The 26,040-nt window shown below is 54.4% G+C and overlaps 1 protein-coding gene across 1 annotated transcript in view; it reads left to right on the top strand.

The window, feature by feature from the left end:
• Window positions 1-23,693: 23,693 nt before the first annotated feature.
• NFAM1 (NFAT activating protein with ITAM motif 1) overlaps window positions 23,694-26,040 on the top strand; it is a 35,181-nt gene continuing 32,834 nt past the window's right edge. The window contains 1 exon segment of the mRNA XM_047743180.1: window positions 23,694-23,845. Coding sequence (XP_047599136.1) covers window positions 23,746-23,845 — 100 coding nt within the window. The 5' untranslated portion in view covers window positions 23,694-23,745.

The following is a 26,040-nucleotide window of genomic DNA, read 5'->3' as shown; positions in this document are numbered from 1 at the left end:
TCCATTATTTCAATTCCTCTGTTTGACATTTATCTCCAGACCTTGCGGACTGCCATTCACCTGAGTGTGTGACTTGAATGCCCCCCCAAACTCGTTAGGGGTCTACCAGGTCTTAACAGCCTACAAAAAAGGGGAAAAACCAGTGAGTATTTTCTAAAGCAGAGACGAAAAGAGGAAGAGCTACAGTAGTCTATCAGACCTTTCTTGCTTGCCTGACCAGATTTTCCAGGCTCATCCTGTCCTTTTTGCCTGGACTTGGAATCAGCCAAGAATTCCTAGCTCCTTTTAGTGGAAAATGGTGTTTAAAGACCACAATCTTGGAGTCAAGTGTTTTGTCACTGCTTGATTATTAGTTTTTAAGTGTCTTTAGTGGATAGAGCTGGGAAATACCTTTCATTTTAAAGAGAAAATGTGGAGTGCCTGGCTGGCTCAATCAGTAGAGTGTGGAATTCCTGATCTCAGGGTTGTGAGTTTGAGCCCCACGTTGGGTGTAGACATTAGTTAAAAATAAAATATATTTGGGAGGTAAGTGGAGGGATGGGGTAGTTGGGTGATGGGCATTAAGGTGGGTACTTGTAGTGAGCTCTGGGTATTATACGCAACTGATGAGTTACGAAATTCTACCTCTGAAACTAATAATATACTATATGTTAATTAATTAAATTTAATTTTTAAAAAGAAATAAAATATTTTTAAATTAAATAAATAAATAGGAGATGCACCATGGGTTTATGTTCATATTGCCAGCTTAAATTTAGAATTATAGGGTTTTTACTTAACTTCTTTGATTTGTTTCTTTTTTTCTTTTCTTTTTTCTCTTCTGCTGAAAATCTTGGTTCCTAAGAACATTAACATATTACTTATTTGTTTTATCCCTATGCATAATTATATTGTTATAAACCTAATATAGTGTATATTAAATTATATTATGTATTTTCAGAAAATACCAAGAGTGTTGCTAACAATATAATTACTAAAAGATTTATTTGCTCTCTTTATTTATTTATTTAATTTATATATATATATATATATATTTTTTTTTTAAGATTTTATTCATTTATTTGACAGACAGAGATCACAAGTTGGCAGAGCAGCAGGCAGGGGGTGGGGAGCAGGCTCCCTGCTGAGCAGGGAGCCCGACGTGGGGCTCGATCCCAGGACCCTGAGATCACGACCTGAGCTGCCCAGGTGCCCCTATTTATTTAATTTTTTGATTTTATTTATTTATTTGTCAGAGAGAGAGAAAGAGAGAGAGAGAGCACAAGCATGGGGGGCAGTAGGCAGAGGGAGAAGCAGGCTCCCCGCTGAGCAAGGAACCTGATGTGGGACTTAGGATCATGACCTGAGCCAAAGGCAGATGCTTAACCAACTGAGGCACCCATGTGGCCCTGCTCCTTTTATTTTAAAATTTTATTTATTTAATTTATTTTTAAGTTTATTTATTTAGTATTAGTAATCTCTACACCCATTGTGGCTTGAACTCACAATCTGAGATCAAGAGTCTCATGCTCTTCCAACAGCCAACCAGGCACCCCCAATTATTTGCTCCTTTTTAAAAAAAATATTTAGGGATTTAGGGCATCTCATTCTGGAATGTATGGTAAAATTACTTACTCTTTTTTTTATTAAACAACCTTTTTTTGTTGTTAGGATATTATTTATTTATTTGACAGAGAGACACCACAAGTAGGTAGAGAGGCAGGCAGAGAGAGAGAGAGGAGGAGGAAGCAGGCTCCCTGCTGAGCAGAGAGCCCAGTGTGGGGCTCGATCCCAGGACCCTGAGATCATGACCTGAGCCGAAGGCAGAGGCTTTAACCCACTGAGCCACCCAGGCACCCCATGGTAAAATTACTTACTCTTGAAATAGTTCCTCTGGGTGGGTGAGCCACCAACTTTACTTACAGTTACATCTATTTGTTTCATTTTGCTTCTATTTTTTAGGGGATTATTTCCATTTCAGTTTAATTAGGGTTTATAATCGGATAAAGCATTTCCATGGTTCCAGAGTCAAAAGTACAAAACAGTGTCTTTGGAGAAGTCTAGCTCTACCTATCTTCTCTCTACACTGTTCCCTCTCACCCCATCTATCTGATATTGGCTTTTAGGTTTTCCTTTCTTTGTTTAATATAAACAAATACTTTTATATGCTTGGGCCACTTCTCCTTCTTAAAAAGTAGGATACAATATACATTTTTCTCCTCTGGACTCAGTGCACCTGTTTGATGGATTTAAAAAAGATTTTTTAATAAAGATTTTATTTATTATTTGACAGAGAGAGACACAGTGAAAGAGGGAACACAAGCAGGGGGAGTGGGAGAGGCGGAAGCAGGCTTCCTATAGAGCAAGGAGCCCAAGGTGGGGCTTGATCCCAGGATCCTGGGATCATGACCTGAGCCAAAGGCAGATGCTTAACAACCGAGCCACCCAGGCACCCCATTTGATGGCTTTATAAAGTGGCAAAGGACATGGGTTCCTTGTTCGAAGGCCATACCAATGGCCTGATGACTAGGTTTATATTCTATGTATTTTGAATTCCCCTTGTATACACAGCATGGTCATTACTCATCATTTATTGAATGTATGCCCTGAGCCAGCCATTGTACTAGGCATTTTATCTCTTTTTTATTTTTTAAAAAAGATTTTACTTTTTATTTATGTATTTTTTTAAGTAGGCTCCATGCCCAGTGTGAAGCCCAACATGGGGCTTGAACTCACAGCCCTGAGATCAAGACCTGAACTGAGATCAAGAGTCAGATGCTTAACTGACTGACCTGGCCAGGTGCCCCAAGATTTTTTTTTTATGTAACCTCTACACCCAATATGGGGCTCAAACTCACAACCCCAAAATCAAAAGTCACACGCTCTTCCGACTGAGCCAGCCTGGTGTCCCATGCTGAGCGTTTTCTAGGCTGTATGAGTTAGCTCTTGCTGTGTAACAAAAAAACAAAGATCTTAGCTTAAAGCAACAGACATTTTATCTCATAGTTTCTGCAGGTCAGTCATCTGGGCACAGTTTCTGGCCCAGCCCAGTCTGGGCCCAGTAGTCTGGGTCTTCTGACTCCCAAGTGTCCCATGAGGCTGCCATCGAAGTGTCGCCAAGGCTGTGGTCATCTCCAGGCTTGGCCGGGGAAGGACCAGTGGCCAAGCTCACTCATGGGGTTGTTGGCGGGATTTCCTGGCAGATGGGTGGCTTGTGGCTGTCCTCCGTTTCTTGCTGTGTGGGTCTCCCCATAGAGCAGCTCATGATATAGAATCATGACATAGAATCAGCTCATGATACAGAATCAGAGAGCAAGTGAGCATAGGAGGGCAAGGGAGAGGAGGGGAGAAGGAGGGAGGGTCAGCAAGTCGCTGTGGTTTAGAGCCTGATCTCAGCTGCAACAGCCCAGCAGTTAAGTCCAACTCTACAGGAGGGAAGGGGTTACACGCGGCTGTGCATGGGGGAAATGTGGGGGGTGGGGATGGAGTGCCTTTTAGAAGCTGCCTCTTAGCCTGCCCCAGGCTTTACCCGTTTAACTCTCACAACAGGCTTGTGAAGGAAGTATTACCGTCCCCGCTTTATAGATGAGAAAAACGAGGCAGGGACAGTGTAGGCAATCCACGCAGTGTCCCAGAGCCAGGAGGGGGAGGGGCTGGGTCTGAAAGGCAGCCTGGCTCCAGGGGGCGTGTCTGCAAGGATCCCGCAGGTGGTCCCCGCACTGGTTCTACGGTGTGAACCGGCCACTGGAATAAAAGCATCTTGGAATTTCGACCCAGATCACGTATCTCAGAGTATCTGACTCAGCGGAGCTCCCATGCAAGTCTTGATTTTTCTGTGATTTTTGTTCGGTTCTAGATTTCCATCGGAACCATCAGTCCCCACCATCCCCAGCAAGGCTGTGGAGAGTTGCAGCTCGATGGTGTTTTCTGGCGAACACTAATGTCCGAGTTAATCTGAAAAGACAAAACTCTGCTCTTTCCACATGCCCTGCAGAGACGCCTGGCATTTAAACTTTTTAATCATTTACATTAAATCCTCAAGTACAATCGTAGTCATTTTTTCTCATCCAGGACATCTTTGTGAGAACTTGCCATGTACTAGATACTGCTCTGCTAGTGAACAAAGGAGATGGCATTCTGGCACTTTCTAGTGGCGGGGAGACCGTCACTCACTCAACCGATCAGCCAATCACATGTATAGTGTGAGAGATAGTGACAGCCTGCCAAGGAGGAAATATATCCAGGAGGGGGTAGGAACAAACCGTGCAGAGATAGGTGGGGGTCGTGGGGAGAACATTCCAGAAATGGGGAACAGCCAGTGCAAGGCAATGTCTGGTGCGTTCCAACCCAGTGAGGACGGTGGTGTGGCTGGAAGGTGTGGAGGAAAGTGTGAGGCGGAGGCCCCAGAGTTTGGGGGGCGGCACGGGGAGGAAGACCTCGTCCTTTGCTGGGGAGGGGTGATGGTGGGGAGGAGCAGGTTGGTGGGGGAGGGGCTTGACAATGGGCTTGGCTGTGGAAGGTCAGAGGAGCCCACTGGACCCCAAGTGGAGGCTTTGAGGAGGACGCTGGGCATTCGAGTCTGGAGTCAGGGTTAAGGGGTTGGCCAGAGGGCTAAAGCTGAGAGTCCAAGCCCTCCAGTGACTTATCACTCCAGTGAGTGTGAGCAGGGAGGAGGTTTGAAGACAACCTTGGACTTGCCCCCATTTGAGGTTGGGGTGTTGAGGAGGAGCAGCCAGCAGGAGAGGGGACACCAGGCGGGGCGGATCCCAGAACCAAGGGAGTGTGGCCTGGGATTACAGCCCAAGATCATTGGACCTCGACAAGGGCCACTCAGAGAGAGGAGGGGACGTCAGCCTATCCGAGAGAGATCTGGAGGGAGTGGGAGGAGGGGGAGGGACACAGACAATGCAGACATTCTTTGAAGGAATCTTTTAGATCAGAGGACTGGCACGCTTCTTGGAAAGTGATACTGGGCCAAGAGAGGCTTTTGTGGGGTCTGTGATGGTTTTGTAAGAAGGGAGAAATGACAGTGTGTTTGCATGTTTGCACACTGCTGGGAAGGAGTGGGTAGTGAGGGGGAAATGGTGCAGGGGTGGGGGTCTGCTGAAGCAGGGGTCACCAAGAAGGGCTCGGATCTGGACCCAAGTTGGGGTGCCAGGTGGGGGCAGACACGGAAGGACCACAGAGTCTTACTGAGTTCCTAGCATGAACTAGCACCACTGTTGTAGATGGGGGTGGTGGGGGAGGTGGGGTGGGGAAGAGGAGGATGGGGGGTTGGGGGGGTGTCAGCAGCAAATAACAGAACTACCGGCCCCCACGGAGCTTCCAATACCATAGGGAGAGGTGGACGCAAAACCTGGTAAAGAAAGATTTAACAAAAGACAGGGCACTAAGCACCGGGAGGAACCCAGGGCAGGGAGGGAGATGCTGGGTTTGGGGAGGGATGCATCTTAGGTGGGGTGGCCCGGAAAGGCCTGGCTAGGAGAGTAACATTTATTACAAGCAGGGCAAACAAGGACAGGAGGGACAGTCCTGGGTGTGAGGGTGGGGCAGGGCTCCAGGCAGGGGCACAGCAAGGCTCCAATGGGAGCAGGTGACTGGTCAGCCAGGAAGGAGGCTGGCAGGTGGGTGAGACCAAGAGAGAAGGGGCGGAGACTGGGCAGAAGGTAACCTGGTCCAGGCATTGGCCGGGCATTGGCTAAGCCCCAGGGAGCTTCGACCCAGAGAGAGAGAGAGAGAGAGAAGAGAAGAGAAGAGAAGCCGTCGCAGGTGTTTGTGGATGTGGTGTGATCCCATCTGGCTTTTGTGTTTAACTCCATCTCTCTGGCTACTGGGTTGAGCCCAGGCTGGGGAAGGACACAGAGGCAGTGACTGGGAGCCTCGCAGGAGGCGGGAGGCAGAGGCCAGAGGGGCCTCTATCCTGGTGACATTTCGCAGGTAGAGGCGACTGTGGGTATGAGAGATGGGCCCAGGGCTCACCCGAACAATCAGAAAAGCGTAGCCAGGAGAGCCTGAGGGAGCTCTTGGCTGGCGGGCCCCCATTCCTTCAGTGAGATGGAAGCAGCCTGGGCAGGTGGGAGTAACCCCCGGGGAGCAGGGCAGGGACTGGGTCAGGTGGCCGTGGGTTACAGGAAGGAGGCCCGGGGCCCCATCCAGCAGAGCACTTTTGACTGTGAATGAGACTGGTCAGTGGGAACGTGCATGTCCTCAGCCACTTTCAGGAGTGCAGGGCAGAGGGCAGGGTCTGAGCAGAGGCGAGGGGACCCCCCGCCACCCTGGGGCAGTGAGATGAGGGCGGGAAAGGAGTCCTGGAGGGAGGATCGGGGAAGAGCGCCAGAGGACCATGGTTTGTGAGTGCTGAGATGGCCAAGGACAGTTGGGAGGCGGGAATCTAGAAGCAAGAAATGGATGGTAGGAGGTGGTGGACTGAAAGGGCTGGAAATTGGGGGCCCGAAGGATCTGGGTGCACTCGCCCGGCCCAGTATGTGCCTTCAGGAACCAGCTGTTGAGCCGTGAGGAGGAGCCGTTGGAGGAGAGGAGGTAAAGGGCTGAGGTCAAAAGCCTGCGTGGGTGCTGGAACCCCAGGAAGTAAGCAGGTGCAAAGGGTCAGGAGACCCAGCACCAGGACCTGCCGGGATGGAGAGCAGGTGGCCTGGAGGTCTGTGGGTGGCCGAGGCACGGAGAGGTGGCAGGGAGGAAGATCTGACAACAGGAGGTCCAGAGGTCTGCTTTGTGGGGAGGGTGGAGAATAGTCCAGAAGCGGCATCAAGGACAAAGAAGGCACAGACTCCGTTCCCGGGCCCGGGCGCACCAAGACTAGGAGGAGGTAGGGGTTCCCGAGAAGGTCTCTGGGGAACACTGATGACTAACCCAGCGAAGCTGGTGTGTATCCCCAAGTGGCCAGCGCTGGCTACAGAGTTTCTGCCAAGGAGCGCTGGTCACTGGCTGACTGCTCCCCTTGTCCCCACCTCGGTCTGCTGTCCCCGGGCCAGACCCGGGCCCCGTGCCGGCAGCCAGGCCTGAGGAAGCAGCACCCGGTTACCTGCTGCCCGGGGCCAGAGAGGGGGTGGTGCCATCGATGAGCCAACCGGGCAGGGAGGGGTCCCCCGGTTTCTGTGATTGTCCATTTCACATGTGACTTGACTGAGCCATGGGGTGGGGGGCGGGGCGCTCAGATATTTGGTCAAACATGGTTCTGGGTGTGCCTGGGGGGTGTTTCTCGGGATGACTCCCATGGGAATCGGGAGACCTGAGGCAAGCAGATGGCCCTCCTTGACATGGGTGGGCCTCCTCCAATCTATCGAAGGCCTGAACAGAAGGAAAAGGCGAGGGGGATGAGAGGGGATGTGCTCTCTCTGGCTGTCTTCAAGTTGGGACATTGGTTTTCTCCCGGCTTTGGACTAAGATCCAGGCTGGCACGTACACCGTCAGCTCTCCTGGGCCCCCCGCTTGCTGGCTGCGGGTCTGTCTTAGGACTTCTCAGCCTCCGCGGTCCTGTGGGACAGTGTTTGTAATACATCTCCTTACACACACACACGCACGCACACACACCCTATCTGTTCTGTTTTTCTGGAGAATCCAGATGAATACGGCTCCCATGACTCTTTTAACAAGAAGTTGCCCAGAGCTGGGGAGACCGACAAGTCAGGGAGGCCAGGTGCCCCCGCTTTGAGCCAGGCTGGGTCATGTTTGGGCAGAATTGGGGCTCGGGGCTCAGGGCAATGGCATAGACAGCTGTGGCTTCCCAGCTGCAGTTCTGGAACTGCAGACCGAGGGTCCTGGTCCTGGAGCCCCTCGCAGAGTGGGCCCAGCCCAGGCCTGCTGCTGTCCTCTGATGGGGGGCACAGCCTCGTCGCCGTTAGATAGCCTCCCTGCTGTCACGTTCAGGGCAAGTTGGAAATACATATAATGTTTTGTGATAAAGAAAAAAATCAGGTTTTTTTTTTTTTTAAGACTGTTATTTTTTTTGGCTTTTAAGGTTGATTTACCAATTCCTCGAGATTGGGCCATCCTGCTTGGGGACCGTGAACCCTTTCCTGGGCTGTTTGGAGCCACTCCTGGTCCTCTCACTGTTCTTGGGCACTTCTTCACGTCCGTGGAAATAAAAGGAAATGAAACCAAAACAATGATTTGACATTTGGAAGGAAAAGGCCCGGAACAGCAGGAGGCTGAAGTGACCGCGAACATTCGTCCGCTTCTCAGGGATTGACCTTGGTCGCCCCAGCACTGCTGGCAGGGACCTGGAGCCGATGAGGTGGTGTTCTCCCCCGCCACACCTTTTAGTGAGGCTGACGTGGAGGTCATGCACAGCCTGACGGGTGGTGACAGTCACAACCTGACTGGGCCCCAGGTATTCACACGGGAGAAATGAAAACGTCTGTTCGCACAGAAACCCAGACACGGATGTGTATAGCAGCTTTGCTCATCATCGCCACAATCCGAGGACAGCCCCCATCCTTCGCTGGGCGGAGGGACAAGCCAACCGTGGCGGGCCGCACAGTCACTTCAGCGATGTGATGGAATCATCTAGAATAAGAAGGAATCCATGCAACAGCTTTGGTGGACCTCAGAAGCATCCAGACTCGAAAGGCCACGTGCCATGTGATTCCACTTCTCTGACACTCTGGAAAAATGCAGAAGGAGAACAGATCCGTGGCGGCCAGCGGACAGAGAAGGGACAGAGAAGGGAATTTGGCGGGAAGGGGGTGCGCTGGAGTGTTCTTTATATGGACGGTGGTCGGTGGTTGTGTTTATGCATCTGTCAAAACCCTGAGAAGGACACTGAAGAAGAGAGTGCGTTTTACTGCCTGGGAATTTAACAAATTTTTAAAAAGATTTTATTTATTTATTTGACAGACAGAGATCACAAGTAGGCAGAGAGGCAGGCAGAGAGAGAGGGGGGGAAGCAGGCTCCTCACAGAGCAGAGAGCCCAATGCGGGGCTCCATCCCAGGACCCTGAGCTGAAGGCAGAGTCTTAACTCACTGAGCCACCCAGGCGCCCCTCATGTGGGCTTTAAATAAAAAGTTACTTATTTCCCTCCAACAACCCATTGCTTGTAAAAGAGCTGCTCCTGTTGTGGCCTCGGAAATAGTTAAAATTGCCTATGGCCTCCTCTCCTGGAGAGTCACTGTTTTTTCTGCTGGTGCTTGGCTGGTTTCTTTCCTTTTTTTTTTTTTTTTTTAAGATTTTATTTATTTATTTGAGAGAAAGAGACAGATAGTGACACAGATAGCAAGGGAGAGCACAAGCAGGGAGGAGAGGGAGAAGCAGGGAGCCCGATGCGGGGCTTGATCCCAGGGTCCTGGGATCATGACCCGAGCCGGAGGCAGATGCTTAACTGACGGAGCCGCCCAGGCGCCCAACTTGCCTGGTTTCTTGATTCAGCCAATTAGTTTCCCAAGGCCACCATGACAAAGCTCCCCACACTGGATGATTGCAAGCAGCCAACCTTTCCCCTTACAGTTCTGGGGGCCAGGAGTCTAGGCTCAAGGCGTCGGCAGGGTCACCATCCCACTGAAGGTTCTGGGGAAGAGTCCTTCCTCGCCCGCAGGTGCTCCTTTGCTGAGGCTGCCTCCCCCAGCCTCTGCCACATCTTCACGGTGCCATCTTTCCTGGCTCTCTGTGTCCCTCTCTTCCTTTATTTTTTTTAAAGATTTATTTATTTATTTGACAGAGATCACAAGTAGGCAGAGAGGCAGGCAGAGAGAGGAAGGGAATCAGGCTCCCTGCTGATCAGAGAGCCCGATACGGGGCTCGATCCTAGGACCCTGGGATCATGACCCGAGCTGAAGGCAGAGGCTTTAACCCACTGAGCCACCCAGGCGCCCCTATATATTTTTTTAATTTAAATTCAATTAACATATAATGTATTATTACTTTCAGAGGTACAGGCATGTGGTTCACCAGTCTTCTGTAACACCCAGCGCTCATTCCATCACGTGCCTCCTCCATGCCCATCCCCCGCCTCCTCCATGCCCATCCCCCAATTACCCCCTCCCCCACCCCCTCCCCTCCAGTAACCCTCAGTTTGTTTCCTATGATGAAGAGTCCCTTATGGTTTGTCTCCCTCTCTGGTTTCATCTTGCTTTATTTTTTCCTCTCTTCCCCTAGGATCCTCTGTTTTGTTTCTTAAATTCCATGTATCAGTGAGATCATGTGATAATTCTCTTTCTCCAATTGACTTATTTCACTTAGCATGATGCCCTCTACTTCCATCCACGTCGTTGCAAATGGCAAGATTACATTTTTTTTTAAAGATTTTATTTATTTGTCAGAGAGAGAGGGAGAGAGCGAGTGCAGGCAGACAGAATGGCAGGCAGAGGCAGAGGGAGAAGCAGTCTCCCCGCTGAGCAAGGAGCCCGATGTGGGACTCGATCCCAGCTTAACACAAACTGACCCAGAGAAACGAGGGGCGGCGTCGGGGGAGGCATTCCGGACTAAAAATGTGCCCGACTAAACATCCTTTTCTGAGTGGGGGGGTTCTGCCAGTGTTTGCCCGCCCGGCATCCTCCCGCACCCCCAGGAACAGCCTCGATGTTATGGTGGGGGCTTCTGTCCTCCCAAGTTCACTCAGCAGGGAGGCCGGGCCCCCACCCTCAGCTCCTAACCCTCTGCCCCCTCCTGTCCTTCTCCACTGCCAAGTGGAGCAGATCCTCACCTGGCCGTCCCCATCTGAGTTCGGGACCTGCCAGGCGCAGCCCCAAGCAAGATGCATTCCAGTAAAGAGAAGGACCACCGGCTCGCAGTAGAAACAAAAGGGCCCTGATAGCCAGCTGTGGCCTTGTACGTGCGCAGAGTCAGGAGACCCACGGCAGGTGAGCTGGAGACTGTAGACACTTTTGGGGAGAGGGACTAGGGGGTGGGAGCGTGGGGGTGATCCGCTTTCCTCTATAGGCCTTCGTGTATTGCACTTCCCAGCTCTGATGTCATTCTGCCTCGTAGCAACCCATGCTGGGCCCTTGGTGTCCTCCCTGCTCTGCTCTGCCTCCTCCCTCATCCTGGTCCGGAGCCCTGCCACCAACAGCCCTGCCTTCCAGGACCCCTGGTTCTCTGGCCCTGAGGCCAGCATGCCCCCCAGGTACCCCTGGTCTTTCCCATCCCTCGACCAGACCAACGGACCCCTGTGACTCATGAACTTGGCAGTTTCTCAGATCCCCGCTCTCTTCTCTGAGAACAGAGGGAAATGCCGCCCAACCCGATTCTTGCTCAAGAGAGAAAATGGTTGAAAAAAATGCTCAGTAAAACTGGGATTTGTCAGCAAAGGAGAAAACTTCTTATTAAAGATGCCGGAGGCAGAGCCCTTAACCCGCACTCTCCCTTTTACTGTCAGGAAGGCTGAGGAGGGCTGCTCTGCATCCAAGATGTCAGGACAGGGAGAGAAGGCTTTATCCCGTGTCACCCAACCCCCTACTCCTACCCCATCCTCACTGACCTCCAGGGGGCATTAGATCTCCACCCAGTAAGGGCAGGTCCCCTGCTTCTCCCAGCTCGGGCTCCCTCCCAAAGGCTCTGGTAGTGTGTGGGGGGGCTGGGGGGTGGGGTGGGGGGGAAGGGCTGGCACAGAGCAGGGTGTTCCCCCATGGCAGGTTGGGGGTACCCAATACCCCAATATATTATCAGGCTGCCACACTTCTAGTCCTGCAAGATTCAGAACATCCCTAAATCCTCCATTTTCGGAAAATGGATGAAAAGCTGATCAAACAGACTTTGATGCCAGGATGAAGGGCCGAGTCCTTCGTGATTGAGTTGGAGGCAAAGTGTGGGCTGGAGTTCTCCTCAGCGGGAGGAGGAGTCTCCCTTCATCTGTCAAGCCTGAAGGGGAGAATGAAACGGGGGCTCTCTGTGTCTTCTTGGAGCCTGGCGGCTAGCATGGCGTAGGCCGGCTGGGCAGAGCACGCAGTGCAGGCAAAGGCAGTCTCAGGCCAGGGTGATGGGGGTTCTGGGCCCGGCTTGCTGGTAAACCGTAGTCCAGCTTGGAATTTGGCTCAGAATCCTGATTCAGAAATATCATCCCTTTTCCACACCTGGGGAGGTAGCTGAGCTCCCGGGCTTGCACCCAGCAGAGCCCTGCAGGGCAGTATTCCCCAGGCAGGAGCCTCTGATCGCTGGGGAGGACAGCCCCCTACATACCCATGCTCTCTTACAGCCCACAGGCCTACTTTGCTGCTCCTTATGGCCCTTCCTCTTCTCTTCCTCCTGGCCCAGCGGTGCCACATGGCCTGCTCTCGGGAGTGCCTGGCTAGGAGGAAGGAGGGGCTCAGAGGGCCCTGGTGACTTGCCCAAGACCCCTCAGGTAGGGAATGGCAGGCCTGGGCCTTGAACCCAGATCCCCTGCCTGCACGTCCAAGCTCGGGCTCCCATAAGGCAGAGGCCACCCCACCTGCCTGCTTGTTCGAAGGTTGGGTCTTATGAGGGAGAGCGAAGACTAGCAGGGGTTTGGCTGCGGCCTCTTTTGGACACTTCTTTCTGGAACAGCCAGGGATGCTCCGGCTTAGTGCCATTTGGTTAAAAACAAATCCTTTTTCTTTTCTTTCTTTTTTTTTTTTTTTTTTGGTCACTGACTTGCAATATGTAATTGTTCACGTGGTTGTACTTTTCAGTAAAGTTTGCAAATGTTGGGCTTTTTTTTTTTTTGGAAGACTTTATTTATTTATTCGAGAGAGAGCATGAGTGAGGGGTGGGTGCAGAGGGAGAGGGAGAAGCAGACTCCCTGCTGAGCAGGGAGTGCCATGTGGGGCTCGATCCCAGGACCTCGGGATCATGAGCTGAGCTGAGGGCGGACGCTTAACGACGGAGCCCCACAGGTGTCCAAACGCTGAGCCCTTTAAACCTCAGGGACACCTCTTTCCACCTGACTCCCTTCCTTCCCACCTCCCATCCAGGTGGGTGCTGTGGGAGGCCATGGGGTTTGGGGGGGCAGGGTGATGGGGGAATGCGTTTGGCTCGGGCTGCTGGGCCATTTTTCATGGTTCACTTGCCTCCATGGTTCGGTTACTGGGCAGTGGAGGGTGCGGAGGACTTCCAGGAATATTCGCACCAATGAATAAAGAAGAGGGAATCCAGTGAACCCAATAGAAAAAGATTTACATTTCCTGCTTGACAGGAAATCGTACCCTGGATCAAAGACTATACAAAAGTCATTCGAGGCGCCTGCAAAGAGGGCGTCGGAGCCGCGCTGGGCGCCCGCGCTGTCCATCCAAGGAGCCTTCGAGGTCAGTCCCTGCAGGAGAAAACTGGACGTGCCCTGAATTCTTCCTGCTCACGTACGAAGGAAACTCGGCCAAAGTTTGTGTTCTCTCTCCAGAAGGGGGGCCTTACAGAATCCTCGTCCGACAAAGAGGCGATCAGAGGGAACGAAATCGCAGGGAACATATTACAGAGGCCGTGAGAGGGTAATAAAAAGGATCCCGTTTTCCCGAGTGGCTGGATCGTTGATGGTGTTTGTCCATCTTCTAGAATTTGTAACCTGTGAGTTCTGTCCTCATTAGAGGAGGAAATTAATATTCAGTTACACCTGATGTGGGCTTCGTAGTTATGGATCTTTTGTTGTTGCAATGAGGACCGCTCAAAGCTGCATAAGCCTCAGACCCCAACTTTCTCTGCTCAAAACAGGTGGTTTGAAGGGGGCTTGGTCCTGCCACTCCCTCCCTGACTCTGGCTGCCTTGTTTTTCTCCGCTTGAGTTCCCTCCCTACCCTGCCCAACAGTGAGTCATGCCCCTCATGGCCATGAGGTCACATGTGAAAAGTGCCCGTAGTCCTCCTGAATCCGCAGCGGACGGATGCCAGTTCTTGGTCCCCTTCCCCAGATGTTTCCCTGCTGTTCCACGAAGACGGTTTCGGTTCCTCCCGTGGGGCATGCTGAGTGTGGGGGTGTCGACCTTGCCTATAAACTGAGCTTCCCAGAGTCTGAGAAACATTTTTTTTTAAGATTTTATTTATTTATTTGAGAGAGAGAGAGAGAGAGAGAAAATGAGCAGGAGGGGGAGGGGCAGAGGGAGAGGGAGAAGCAGACTCTCCCTGAGCAGGTGCCCTATGGTGGGGAGTACCCAGGGCTCCATCCCAGGACCCATGATACCATGACCTGAGCCAAAGGCAGACACTTAACTGACTGAGCCACCAAGCTGTCCCTGAGAAAGCCTTTCTCTGAATCAAAATCACCGTGGACAATCTCAGCCATGGAGGCAAGGCATTGGGCTAAGAGAGGAGGAAGAGGGAGGGGAGGACCATCTTCCAAAGAAGTCTCTCCCCAGCCAGGCTCTCCTCGTGGGCTTCTTCCAGAAAGGGCAGGGCCTTGCCATGGGGGAAGCCGACGTTAGCACTGTGCGTTACCAGGAAAGAGGACCCACATCTGGGGGTTCCCATATTCCTGGGGCAGGAAAGGCTTCCTGGGGCCTAGGGGGAGTACAGCAGGCAGTCAGCCAGCAACTTGAGGAAATGGGGGACCTAAAAGGAGCTAGGCGCTTTGAGGAGGCTTCTCAAGAATGAGGGAGGGACAGGGTCCCCCTGACCGCTGCCTTGGCCAGACCCCACCTGGGTATCACGGATGTGCTGGCTGGAGGAGACTTCTGTGGGGAAGGGTCTGGAAGCCAGCTCAGGGGAGTGAACAGGACTAGGGATGTCTTGGCCTGCAGAAGGGGAGGCTGGGGACCACACTTCCCTGTCCTCAGCTGTGGCAATGGAAGGGAGAAGGGCCGGGGAGACTGTTCATCTCGGGAGGGGCTTCTTGGTGAGCGGAGAGCCTCCAGGCACTGGGGACAGGAGCAGAAAGGAGCCGTGGGGGAGGGCCAAGAGAGGGCCAAGGGAGAGGGAGGGGAGGTGGCAGGAGCCCCAGGCCAGGATGCCAGGAGGCCCACTGAGCCTGTCCACTACTCTCCCCAAGTTCCCTCCACCATGTTCCCCAACCAGACGAGGCCTCCTGACCCTGCCCTTCCCCCTTGTCCCCTTGCCTGCCCCAGCCTCCCACACTGTTGGTTAGTGCCCTCCCTCCCCCTCAGCTTCCGCACTGTGTCCCCGAGGCTGGTGTTTGTGGCAGGAGGGAAGGGCGGGGGGAGGTGGGGATCTGAGTTTTCCTGTGTTCTCAGCACCGAGCTCAGGACCCCTGGCAACCCTCAAGCAGGCACAGAATGGGACTGAGGGACGAGCTCCCCAGGGAGGCCGGTTCTCCTGTTACTCCAGATTCCCACAGGTCAGCGAGTTCTTGCCTACGCAAGCCCAGATTCTGCTCCCAGACTCTGATGCGCACTTTCCACAAGTCATGACCAAAGTTATTTATTGATTAAGAACGTGATTAGAAGTCCCCGTGGGGCCCGTTTCACCTCTGCGCTAGAGAAAGGGCCTCCCAGGGGACCCTTCTCCATTTCTCATTCTTGCACTTGGGAGGTACCCACCGGCGCCGTGGCCTGGCCGGGGAGGGCTGCCACAGGAGGAGCAGGTGGGGGGCTCGGGGGAGGCCGCAGGGAGCTCACAATCCACCCAGGGAGTGCGGACACCCCGAAGGTTGTCCCAAGGCAGCCCCAGCTGGCAAACTGGAGCCAGACCCCAGCTCTGCCCTCACGGGCTGTGTGGTCTTAGAAAAGTGACCTCGTGTCTCTGGGCCTCAGTTTCCTCATCTGTAAGAGGGAGCTACAATAGAGCTGACCCGGTGGGGTGGCTGCGAGCAAGGCCAGCATCTGGCGAAGATGACTTCCCAGTTCCTCCTGGGGATGCACCTCCCACCCCACCCTTCCTCCCCTCTCCCCCCCCTTCCCCTTCCCCTTGCCTCCAGACACTGGCCAGGCCCAGCTGCTGCTGGCTGGATGCCCCATGGGTGGTGGTGTCACAGAAATCTGTGGGTGAGGAGAGAGGGGACCCTGATGTGGGTGCAGGTGACAAAGGGCCTCCTGGGTCCCCTTCGGTCAGCATCATGGAGCAAGAGGCACAGCCCCTTCCCCTGGGAGCTCAGGGACACCCCCATCCCCTGTTCCCTGGGCGTCTCTGGAAGGTGCTGACACAGAGAGGTCTCCACCGGGCAGGGCTGCTGCCTAAGGAAGACTTTCAGGCAAAAGCCTGAAAATACTTTCTTTTGGCCCTGGGTGGGGGTAGGGGACTTTCTGGGGGTGTGGTGGGGGCGCGGGGGGAGGCTCCAATGTCACGGGACCGGAAGCCCAAGGCTGCTGCTTTCTCTTCCTCCTTCTATCTGGACCCAGAACAGCCTCTGGTTACTGTCGATCCATACGTCCTCTGGAGACTTCTGGTCCTAGAAAGACAGGCAGCATCTCTTGGGGGCTGCCAGGCGTTTTGTAGAACGGGATTTTCACCCCAGTGACTTCAGGGAGGGTCTCCACTTCTGAACGAGCCGTGTTCCAGAGAAAAATCTTTCCACTCAGAAACCCTATCATAAATGATTCCAGGGCTTCCGTGAACCAGAGCCGGAAAACGGCTCAACTCAGTCGTGGCTGAAAATCTGTACACGCGAAATGAAAACAGTAGAAATCAATACTGGTGGTACTACCAGTAATTTTTTAACAGAAAAATAAATGGTCTTATTTATCTGACCATTGTCACCGGACAGCAAAGGTAGTTTTAGGAAAGGATGGGGAGGAGGGAGGCCTTCCAGGTCCTGCTCCACTGGTCCCCCCTCCCACCCCCACTGCTTGGGACCTAATGCCCCAGTCCCTCTGGCTGGGTCATTCTCTTCTACTCCTAGAAGCTTCTCACTGAGGCTTTGTGAATGTCCTGGCCTTGGCGTCCGTGGCAGGCTCAGCCTGGTCTCGGCTTGTGTCCTCCTCACACTGGGTTCCTACGGGTTTGTGACTCAGGTGTGTGGGAGTCAGGTTCCGCCCTAGATGGAGGGCAACGCCCCCCAAGAGGTTTGTTGAATGAATGATAGAGGGATTCAATATTTCTGGTGGGTCATTGGAGGTACTTCTAGACTCTTCTAAGAATTAGAGGTGCTGGCCTGGGTTCTTTGCTGTCTCTGGAACCAGGGCCTTCTGCCTGTGACCCAGGTCTCCCCAGGCATGGGGTATTTAGGAAAAAAATGACCTAGCTTAGTACACTGAAGGGAAGCGGGAGGAAAAGAACCTCCTGGGCAGAGAGGAAAGGGAGAGCAGGAGAGACGAGAAGCTCTCCTAAGGAATCAAGCCAAGCTGATGGGGGAATCCCGGCGATTTCCCTGCCCCTGCCCAGCCCCCTGTCCCCAACTCTGAAGCCTTAACAAGGGTCATCTCCTGGACAAAAGTCCACTGGGGACATCCTTTCCTATCCCTCCTCCTGTTCCCACTCCCCACCCTTCCCAAGTGTCTCCTGCTGCCCTCCCAGACCTGTCACCCTCCACAGATCCTCATGGCTAACCACATACCCTGGGTGTCCGGAACCGTCCCATGGCCCCTCGCTGGACCCATGTTGCTCTCTACCCATCCCCCAAGCCCCACACAGAGAGCAGCACAAGAAAGAGGCTCAGTAAGAGTTGAAGGCAGAATAGCTATTTTCTTTTCTTTTCTTTTTTTAAAAAAAGATTTTATTTATTTATTGAACAGAGATCACAAGTAGGCAGAGAGGCAGGCAGAGAGAGAGAGAGAGAGAGAGGAGGAAGCAGGCTCCTTGCCAAGCAGAGAGCCTGATGCGGGGCTTGATCCCAGAACCCTGGGATCATGACCTGAGCCAAAGGCAGAGGCTTAACCCACTGAGCCACCCAGGCACCCCAGAACAGCTACTTTCAACCCACATCTATTCTTTGCAAACTCTTTCCCTCCTGTCACTCCCAACCACTTTTCATCAAATCCATGGTGGCTGAAGAAATGGCCCCCATTGGCTTAGAAGGTAAGGTGGGGGAGCATGGTGAGGTGCTTGTTCTCTATTCCCAGGACACCTGCTGGCCTTCCAAGGGAGGGGGAAGGGGCAGAGGGAAGAAGGGAGGATCAAATCTCTTTGAAGGGCTCCTCCTGGCCCCTTCCAAGCAGGCCTCCTGGAAGGCGGCCACCGTCCTGCCCACAGCCCCTTGGGAATGTGACTTGAAAGTGCTTCGGGCAGTTTCTCCAGTGTGAGAACTACGGGATGTTAAAATTCAGATGCCCCGGGCTCTCAGAGCTGGATCTCTGGGGTGGGGCCAGAAATCCGCATAATTACCAGCGGCCACACACAGCCCTCTGCCCACAGGACACTGAGGCCCTCTGGCTCATAAGACCACAGAACTGTGTGGGGTGACAATGCATGAATTAGCCTCAGGGGAGGCTAATTGTTTCCTTAATTGGCTGAACTCACTGTGGGAGCCCTGCTCAGAAAGTCTCCGGTTGTAACTGCAAAACTGTGGGACTGGTTTGCCTGGTGGCCAATGACTGGCTCCGATGGCTTCCCCCAAACAGATTTCATAAAGTGTTTCCAGCAAAGCAGCTTGTTAGAACCCAGGGGGGCAAGTTCTAAAGGACGCTCTGGTCCCTGGGAAGGGCATTGCAGAGAGAGCCAGCACGCCCAGCACTCCGTTCCCACAGGCTCCCTGCACCCCGCCCCCGGCCCCGCTTGCCCCGAAAACCCCCCTTCCCACACCCTGCTCCGGCCACTCCATCGTGCTGCTTCTCGAGCCCCCCACTGAGCTTGCTGGGTGTCAGCCTCTGGCAGAGGGAAAAGAAGGGACAGGGAGAGACACTTCGGGTGATCCTTCCCCTATTTGCCACCAGGTGGCGCCATTGGCACAGGACAACCCGGGGCTGTCCCGTGTGGCCAGTGTGGACCGGGGTGGTACCATTAGTTCAAGACCAAGGCCTTCTGTCCACCAGAGGAACTCCAGTGAGTCCCTCCCCCGAGCCACCTGCTCAGTGCTTATCTCTCCCAGGGACACGGTTGTACCAGGATGCTGATCCTAACAGGGCCTTGGCACATGGCAAACATGGATAAATACTGAAAAATGATGCCATCTTTGTTATTTTTTTCTTCTCCCAGATCTTAAGGATTATTTTCCGCGTGGCAGGGGCTGAGGAGGAAGCTCTGTGTCCTTGCCGCCTTCCCCCAACAGAACTAGCTGGGAGAGTCTTGTCTCACTCTGGGCATGTGTCCATCAGGAAAACCCTGGTCTCTGCCCCCAGGTATGCCCCTCATCCCTTCTGTGACCCTGAGCAGATCATTTGCCCGATTTTTCCTCTTTCACTAATTCTGGACGATGAGGGTTATAATACCAGCCCTGCCGGGAGGATCAAGTGAATTTTGCAAGAAAACATAATGATTAAAAGCGCAGTCATGGGAACTCACGCCCTTGTGCCACTGCCTACTTGCTGTGTGGCCTTGGGCAAGTGGCTTGCACTCTCTGATCTTCAGTTTCTTCATCTGTAAAGCAGGGGCAATAATAATAGTATCTACATGAGGTTTCCGTGAGGCCTGAAGTAGTCAATACATGAAAAGCTGTTAGAACCATGTCTGGCACGAAACAAATACAAACAAAACAGGCAAAAATACTGGCTTGAACAGGGACGACAGTCTGGACGTGGGCAGCCTGGAGAAGGGCCTCCAGGTGGGTTTGCTCACCTCCAGTGACAGCGAGCTCATTTTCCCAGAGAAAGGAGCCCGGTCTACTATGCGCCAGCCCAGCTCATGATTAGAAGGGTCCCCTTCAACTGAGTGCTAGCTGGTTCTCAGGCTGGGTAGTGCCCCTGACTTAGTGGTCAGGTCCCCCCATACGCTCCCCCCGGGAGTAGGCTCACTGCTCCCATGGGTGGTGCTAGGAGGGGAGGGAGGCTGCCCTCCCCAGCAGCCTTCTCCAGTGTGGTGGGGGGGGCTCGATAGAGTTGACGCTCTCCATCTTGAACACCAGGCCAGAGCAGAGGGTTGTTTTGCAGGGGGCCCTCCAACTGGTGGGGTTCCCCTGGTTCTGGAGCCTGTGGGCAGAAAGGAAATGACGTCCTGCAGCTGGGGAGGGGAACACAGGGAAGACACGCAGCTCCCGAGCATGGGAACCAAAGCCACCACGCCAGGGGCCTCATCGTCGCCTGCTTGCTCACTTTTGCTCACTCAGGGAAGCCGGAAATCCTGTCTGGGGGTTCTGTTTTCTTCTCTAGATGGGGAGCAACCTGATTTATGTTCTGTGCTTCCATTACCTGGTACATGGTAGGCGCTTAATAAGTGCACATAGGAACTAAACTGAGAACAGAGACCAGTCATCTGGGTCCACTTTGGAAAGCTGTAGTCTTCGTGTGGGTAAGGCACCTCTGGACTGCCAGGGAGGTCTGAGCTCTCCCATTTCCTCCTCCTTCAGGGTTGCCCCCTCCTCCATGAAGCCCTCCTTGGCACTCCCTCCTCCCTTCACCCTGAGTAAATGCCTTCTTCCTGTGCTCCTCTTTTTTTTTTTTTTAAGATTTTATTTATTTATTTGACAGATAGATCACAAGTAGGCAGAGAGGCAGGCAGGGGTGGGGGCAGGTTCCCTGCTGAGCAGAGAGCTCGATTCGGGGCTCGATCCCAAGACCCTGGGATCATGACCCGAGCCGAAGGCAGAGGCTTTAACCCACTGAGCCACCCAGGCGCCCCTCTGTGCTCCACTCTTGACTCTGTCCACACTGCTGCTATTAAGGCAGGCTGGAAGAGTGGATGGGACCCCAGAGCCTGTGGTTATCCTCAGTCACTTCCTCTGGACACACTTCTTAGCTTTGTGACTATAGGCAAAATTTATTTTTTTTATTTATTTTTTATTTTTAAAAAGCTTATTTATTTGAAAGAGAGAGAGAGAGAGCATACGTGGGAGGGACAGGGGGAGAGAGAGAGAGTCTTCAGTCGGCTCGGTGCCCAGCACGGAGCTTGACACGGGGCTTGATCTCACAACCCTGAGATCATGACCTGAGCTGAAACCAAGAGTCGGAAGCTTAACTGACTGCACCACCCAGGTGTCCCATGCAAATCTTATTTTAACCTTCCTGTGCCTCAGTGTCCTCATCTGTAAAATGGAATTGGTTTTGTACCTACCTATGGGATTGCAGTGAGGATTAAACTGATTTGTAGGGGCGCCTGGGTGGCTCAGTGGCTTAAGCCTCTGCCTTCGGCCCAGGTCATGATCTCAGGGTCCTGAGATCGAGCCCCGCATCGGGCTCTCTGCTCAGCAGGGAGCCTGCTTCCTCCTCTCTCTCTGCCTGCCTCTCTGCCTACTTGTGATCTCTGTCTCTTTCAAATAAATAGATTTAAAAAAAAAAACTGATTTGTAGATTCAGAGTGTCTTGGCGTTTAGTAACCGCTCAGAACTATGTTACTGCCTGGTTGTGCTGGGATGGTTACTCCTCACACACATGTGGGGCCCTCGAAGCTTGGGTCTCTGACTTCTGCATCCTCCCGCTGATGCCAATGCCCACGGCGGGAGGCGCTCAGCCAAATGTGAGGGGACAGATGGATGGACGCTCAGACCGGTGCCTGGACAAGCAGGAGCACTGAAGTGTGCTGTCCCTTAGGGTCCTTACCCGCAAACTCAGCTGTGGAGACCTGGCCCACAGCTACCCGCTGGGGGTGCCCCCAGAACCCACGTCCTCTGCCCCTCCCATCCCTGCTTACCCGAAAGCCCCACCAGGAGCGCAGGGGAGGAAAAGCCATCACATCCAAGTCCAGCAGCTTCTCTGCTCGGGGACCACGGCGGGAAGAACAGGTGGAAAGTGTTCATGAAAATGAGGTTTCTCCATGTGCTGTGGTTTCATTTCCATCACTTGGCTCTTGAAGGCCTGACAGGCAAGCCCGGCACCCCCCCACCCTCGGCTCCCTGCCCAAGGCGCATCCCTGCCTCTCGCTGGGGACAGTCATCCCACGGTAGCCTGTTGGGATCCTGCCCTGTGCCAGGCTCCTCAGTAGGCACCACCTTTACAGCAAGCCTGGGAGTAAGGCACTTGACCTCACCTTCTGCTCATCCAGCCAGCCAGCCAGCCATTCATACACCGATATTTACTGAGTACATACTAGGTACCTGCACTGGGCCGAGTCCCAGGGGTGTCAGAGGCAAAGGGAACAGAGGTGGCCCCAGACGGGCCAGAGATCATACGCCAGACCCAGCCCCTGAAGCTGCACAGCATCCAGGGCTCCAGAGTGCAGATCGTGGGCTGCCCTGGGGTGCAGATCTGGGCTGCCCTGGGGAGCATATCGTGGGCTACCCTGGAGTGCATATCATGGGCTGCCCTCTTTAGGGGCTGAGGGCTTTGTGTGTGGAGGGGGAAGAGTGGCACCTGCGCGGCCAGGAGCGGGGACAGAGCCCGTGTCCGAGTTCCGAGGAGTCTTGGTGCTCAGCCTCAGTGCCAAGCCACAAAGAGACTCTTAGAGGCACAGACCGATGCCTTCAGAACGCTCCCTCCGCACACAGAGGCATTAACGTGACGTCTATCACCATGGCATCGAGGTGCTTAGACAACCCGATCCCCCCGGAGGTCGGAAACAGCGTGAAGCAGATTATCTGTGTCTCAGTGTGACATATGCGATCGTGTATCACTGACGGATCAACAGTCAGTAGTGCCGGGGTCCCTGTGGCCCCCCAGCCAGCGGGACCGGGCTGGCCTCCATGGGTCTTCCTCACCTGGTGGGCAGCCCTCCTCCTCCTTGCCACCCTCCTAGGGCTGCTGGGGTCAGGGAAACATCTCTGGCTTTCATGGTGCATGTGCAAAGCTTTTGGAAGGAGAACCAAAGCTGGACCCTGCCGCGTCCCCACTGGGGATGGCCTGGGGCAGGCTTCGCACAGCTGGGCTTTGAATTCTGGCCCCACGGAACTGCCCTGATCTCCAGCGAGGTGCTCTGCCTCTAGGAGGCATCGTTTTCTCTTCTGTAAAATTGGAAGAATCACGTTTGTCTTGAGGGTTAAGGGGCACTCATGGGGAAAGGAGAAGTGCTCATGTGTGCAGAAGCTCGACCGAATTTCTCCCAGCCTCCACTGCCTCGCGCTGGGTCCTCCCCTCCAGCCCCAGAACCCCTGCCTTCTGCCTCCCAGAGCCTGCAGGCAAACATCGACCCCCTACCTCCCCTGGCTCAGGCCCAGGGCTGGGATCCAAAAGGCCAAGGGCAAAACTGGAGGCTGCTGGGGAAGGGGGCATCAGGCAGCCAATAATTAAGATGCCTGCTGATGGGGGAGGGGTGAGCTCAGGCCGAGGGAAGCTTGCCGGGGCGGGGGGGGGGGGGGGGGGGGGGGGGGGGGGGGGCGGGGAGGAGGGGACATTGCCGGGGAGTCAGAGAGGAGGCCACCACTGGGCCTCTGCGCTGTGTCTGTGGTGGCCCTCACCGCGCTGATGACCGTCAGCTGGCCTCCTGGCACCAGTCAGGGCTGTGAACATGGGCTCCTGCCCTCACCCTAGCTGCCTGCCCCTTCTCCATCACGCCCCCAGCCGATACCCCAACTCCCACCGCTCCCCCGAAACCCTGCGCTGGGATGAGCACATGAATCCACAAGCCCCTGGACAATTTCTGGCAGGAAATCTGTGAACACAATTTTAAAAGTTTCAGCTGTGAGCAGCTAAACCAAGCCCCAGAGTTCCTCGTGGCAGTCCTGCGTCCCCTCTGTCGCCAAGTGTCTACCGATGGGCCACCGGCTCGAAGGGGACCGAGGAGGGGAGCAGCTCCCCAAGGCAGAGGGGCGCATGCACCAGATTCCTCGCCCCAGAGCCGTGCCCACTCCTTGCTCGGAAAGTCCAAGTTATGAAGGGGATCCAACCCAGTGAGGCCCCGAGGAAGCAGAAGCTTGGCTAAGGAGGAGCTTTGTGGGGACTCAAAGGGGAACTGTGGGGCCAGCAGGCCATCCCCTCCGTGAACTTGAGACGAAAGAGGAAGACTGAGCAGGAGGCCCTGATGGAGCGCCGGCCTCCGTGGTGGCGGGCCCCGCCGGACCTGCTCTCGGGCCCCTGGCTCCTGGCCTTGCTCCTGTTTTCCTGGACCCTGCGGCTCACAGGTACGCTGCCTGCCTCCTTCCCACGAGCCCTCTGGCCGGCACATCACAGCCACTTTCATCTGCCCGAGCGGCTAATTCCTGGGGACTTGTCTCGGGAGATTTGCTGGTTGCGTTTGAACGTTGTAGACTTCACAGGGAAAGCCTTCGGGGATCCGGGAGATGGTTCGCTAATGCCTCACCAAGGTGGCTTTTAAAGGGGTGCGGGCAGTGCCCCCCTCCCCGCCGAGTGAGCAGCCTTCCTCCCACAGCCTGACCCTGGCCCTCAGACAGGGTGGGTGGGCGTTGCTGCGGCCAAGGGTGTCAGCGCAGGTGTGGGGTCGGTGGGGAGGGACAGCTTTCCCCCATGGAATCTTAATCTGCCAAGTGGCAGGGCCAGCCTCGGCCTCGCTCCCTGTGTTATCCCGGGAGACCAGGAACACTGTGCCTGGGGACGCCAAATGGTCACTCATGCCAGAAAGGGGAGCACCCCCCACTTCCTGACCTACAGCCAGGGGCCGCCTCGTGTTCTTTCGCAACATGAGCTGATGCCATTCCCGGGGCCAAAGCCGTGCCCCCTTTCCTGGTCCCAGGTCCCCTCAGAAAGGGGGCGGCCTGGATCCAAGCCAGGCCCCGGGGTGCGTGGCCTTGGAGCACCTTTATCCAGACGAGGACTGTCTCTCCGGGGCTGCCCTCGCTGGGGTCCCTCCGGCTCAGTCTCTCCCAGGGCAGCCCCAGCAAACTCTTGGATTCCCAGGGTCCCCCCACCCCACTGTGCAGCCTGGGTGCTTGGTTTCCTATATTCACCCAGACTTTTATGAGGCTTCCGGGAGCTGCCTCCAACTTCTGCTTCATGCTCTGCCTTTCATTTATGCCATAAACGACAACAGCTCTTCTTACTGTCACGAATTAGCCGCTTTGAGCACTTGCTCTGGGTTTTACTCTCACGGTCAGCCCCCCTCCAGCCACCCTTGGGGTACTGTCACGGCCGGCACCACTTAAGGACGGGGAAACGGAGCCCCAGGGAGGCCAGGTGGCTTGCCCAAGACCTAGAGGGTGAGAGGAGGTCAGGTTTAGACCCAAGTCAGCCTGATCCCTAAGCCCAGACCCTTGGGTCTCCTCTCAGCCTTTCTTCTTTCTTATAAGATTTTATTTATTTTTGAGAGAGAGACAGCAAGTGCACGCATGAGTGGGGGAGGGGCAGAGGGAGAAGCAGGCTCCCCGCTGAGCAGGGAGGCAGAGGCAGGACTCGATCCCAGGACCCAGAGATCATGACCTGAGCTGAAGGCAGAGGCTTAACCCACTGAGCCACCCAGGCCCCCACTTCTTAGCTCTCTCTGTAAAGAACATTCCTCATAGAAAAATGTCACTGTCCTCCCCCCAGGAGGGTACCTACAGCGGGCTTCCTGGGCTGGGCCCCTTGTGACATCATGTCCTTTCTCCTCGCACACCTTGCAGTCCCTCCTGCACCCTCCCCCACCCCCTCCAGGTGGCTGGTTCAGAGATGGCCCCGAGGAAATGCAGCTTGTTGGTGACAATGCGTCCACTTGGTCATGTCTAACTGAATTTCCCTCGAATTCCCACCATTTCTCCTTGTGCGGGCCTCCTCCCCAGAAGGCACCCAGCACACCTGGGTAACAGTGGGTGACACTTTGCGGGATGCCACGGTGAGAAGCACTTTTGTAACTGTCTGAACTGTAAACAGACAGCAGATTTTTTTTCTCAGGATTGCAGCAAAGTTTGTACAAAAGAGAAACTCTGCTCTTTCACAAGAGGTGACAAAGCCTTGTGGTCCCCTAGAACATCTCAGAGCAGCAGACAGCAACGTCACTCCTTGTCCTGCCCTGCGGGTGCCTGGCTCACTCTCTCCATCTATCCCCTAAGCCTAGGGACAGCGGGCCCCTTCCCTGAGCCGCGGGGTGGTGCAGGATTGAGGACATACACCAGGGCGTTCAGGCTGACTTTCCATCTGAGCTCTGTGATTCACCCCAAGTCCCTGGGCAGGTTCCTAATGTCTCTATGCCTCTATTGCCTCATCTGTTAAATGGGTACAAGAGCAGTTCCTGCCTGGCGTTAGGCCCCGAGACGGAGTGGTTGGGGCTCAGAGAACGTCAGCCACTTGCCGGTCTAGCAGAACCAATGGAAATCCAAGAGTCACTTGGCCAGTTGGGTATCTTAGCGAGCCCACGGGCTCCTTCGGCTCTCTCTGACCTTGCTGG

The sequence above is a fragment of the Lutra lutra genome, chromosome 8 (genome assembly GCF_902655055.1).
Source record: "Lutra lutra chromosome 8, mLutLut1.2, whole genome shotgun sequence".
Lineage (NCBI taxonomy): Eukaryota > Metazoa > Chordata > Mammalia > Carnivora > Mustelidae > Lutra > Lutra lutra.
Note: the sequence above shows the minus strand (reverse complement) of the source record. Positions and strands in the feature narration are given on the sequence as shown.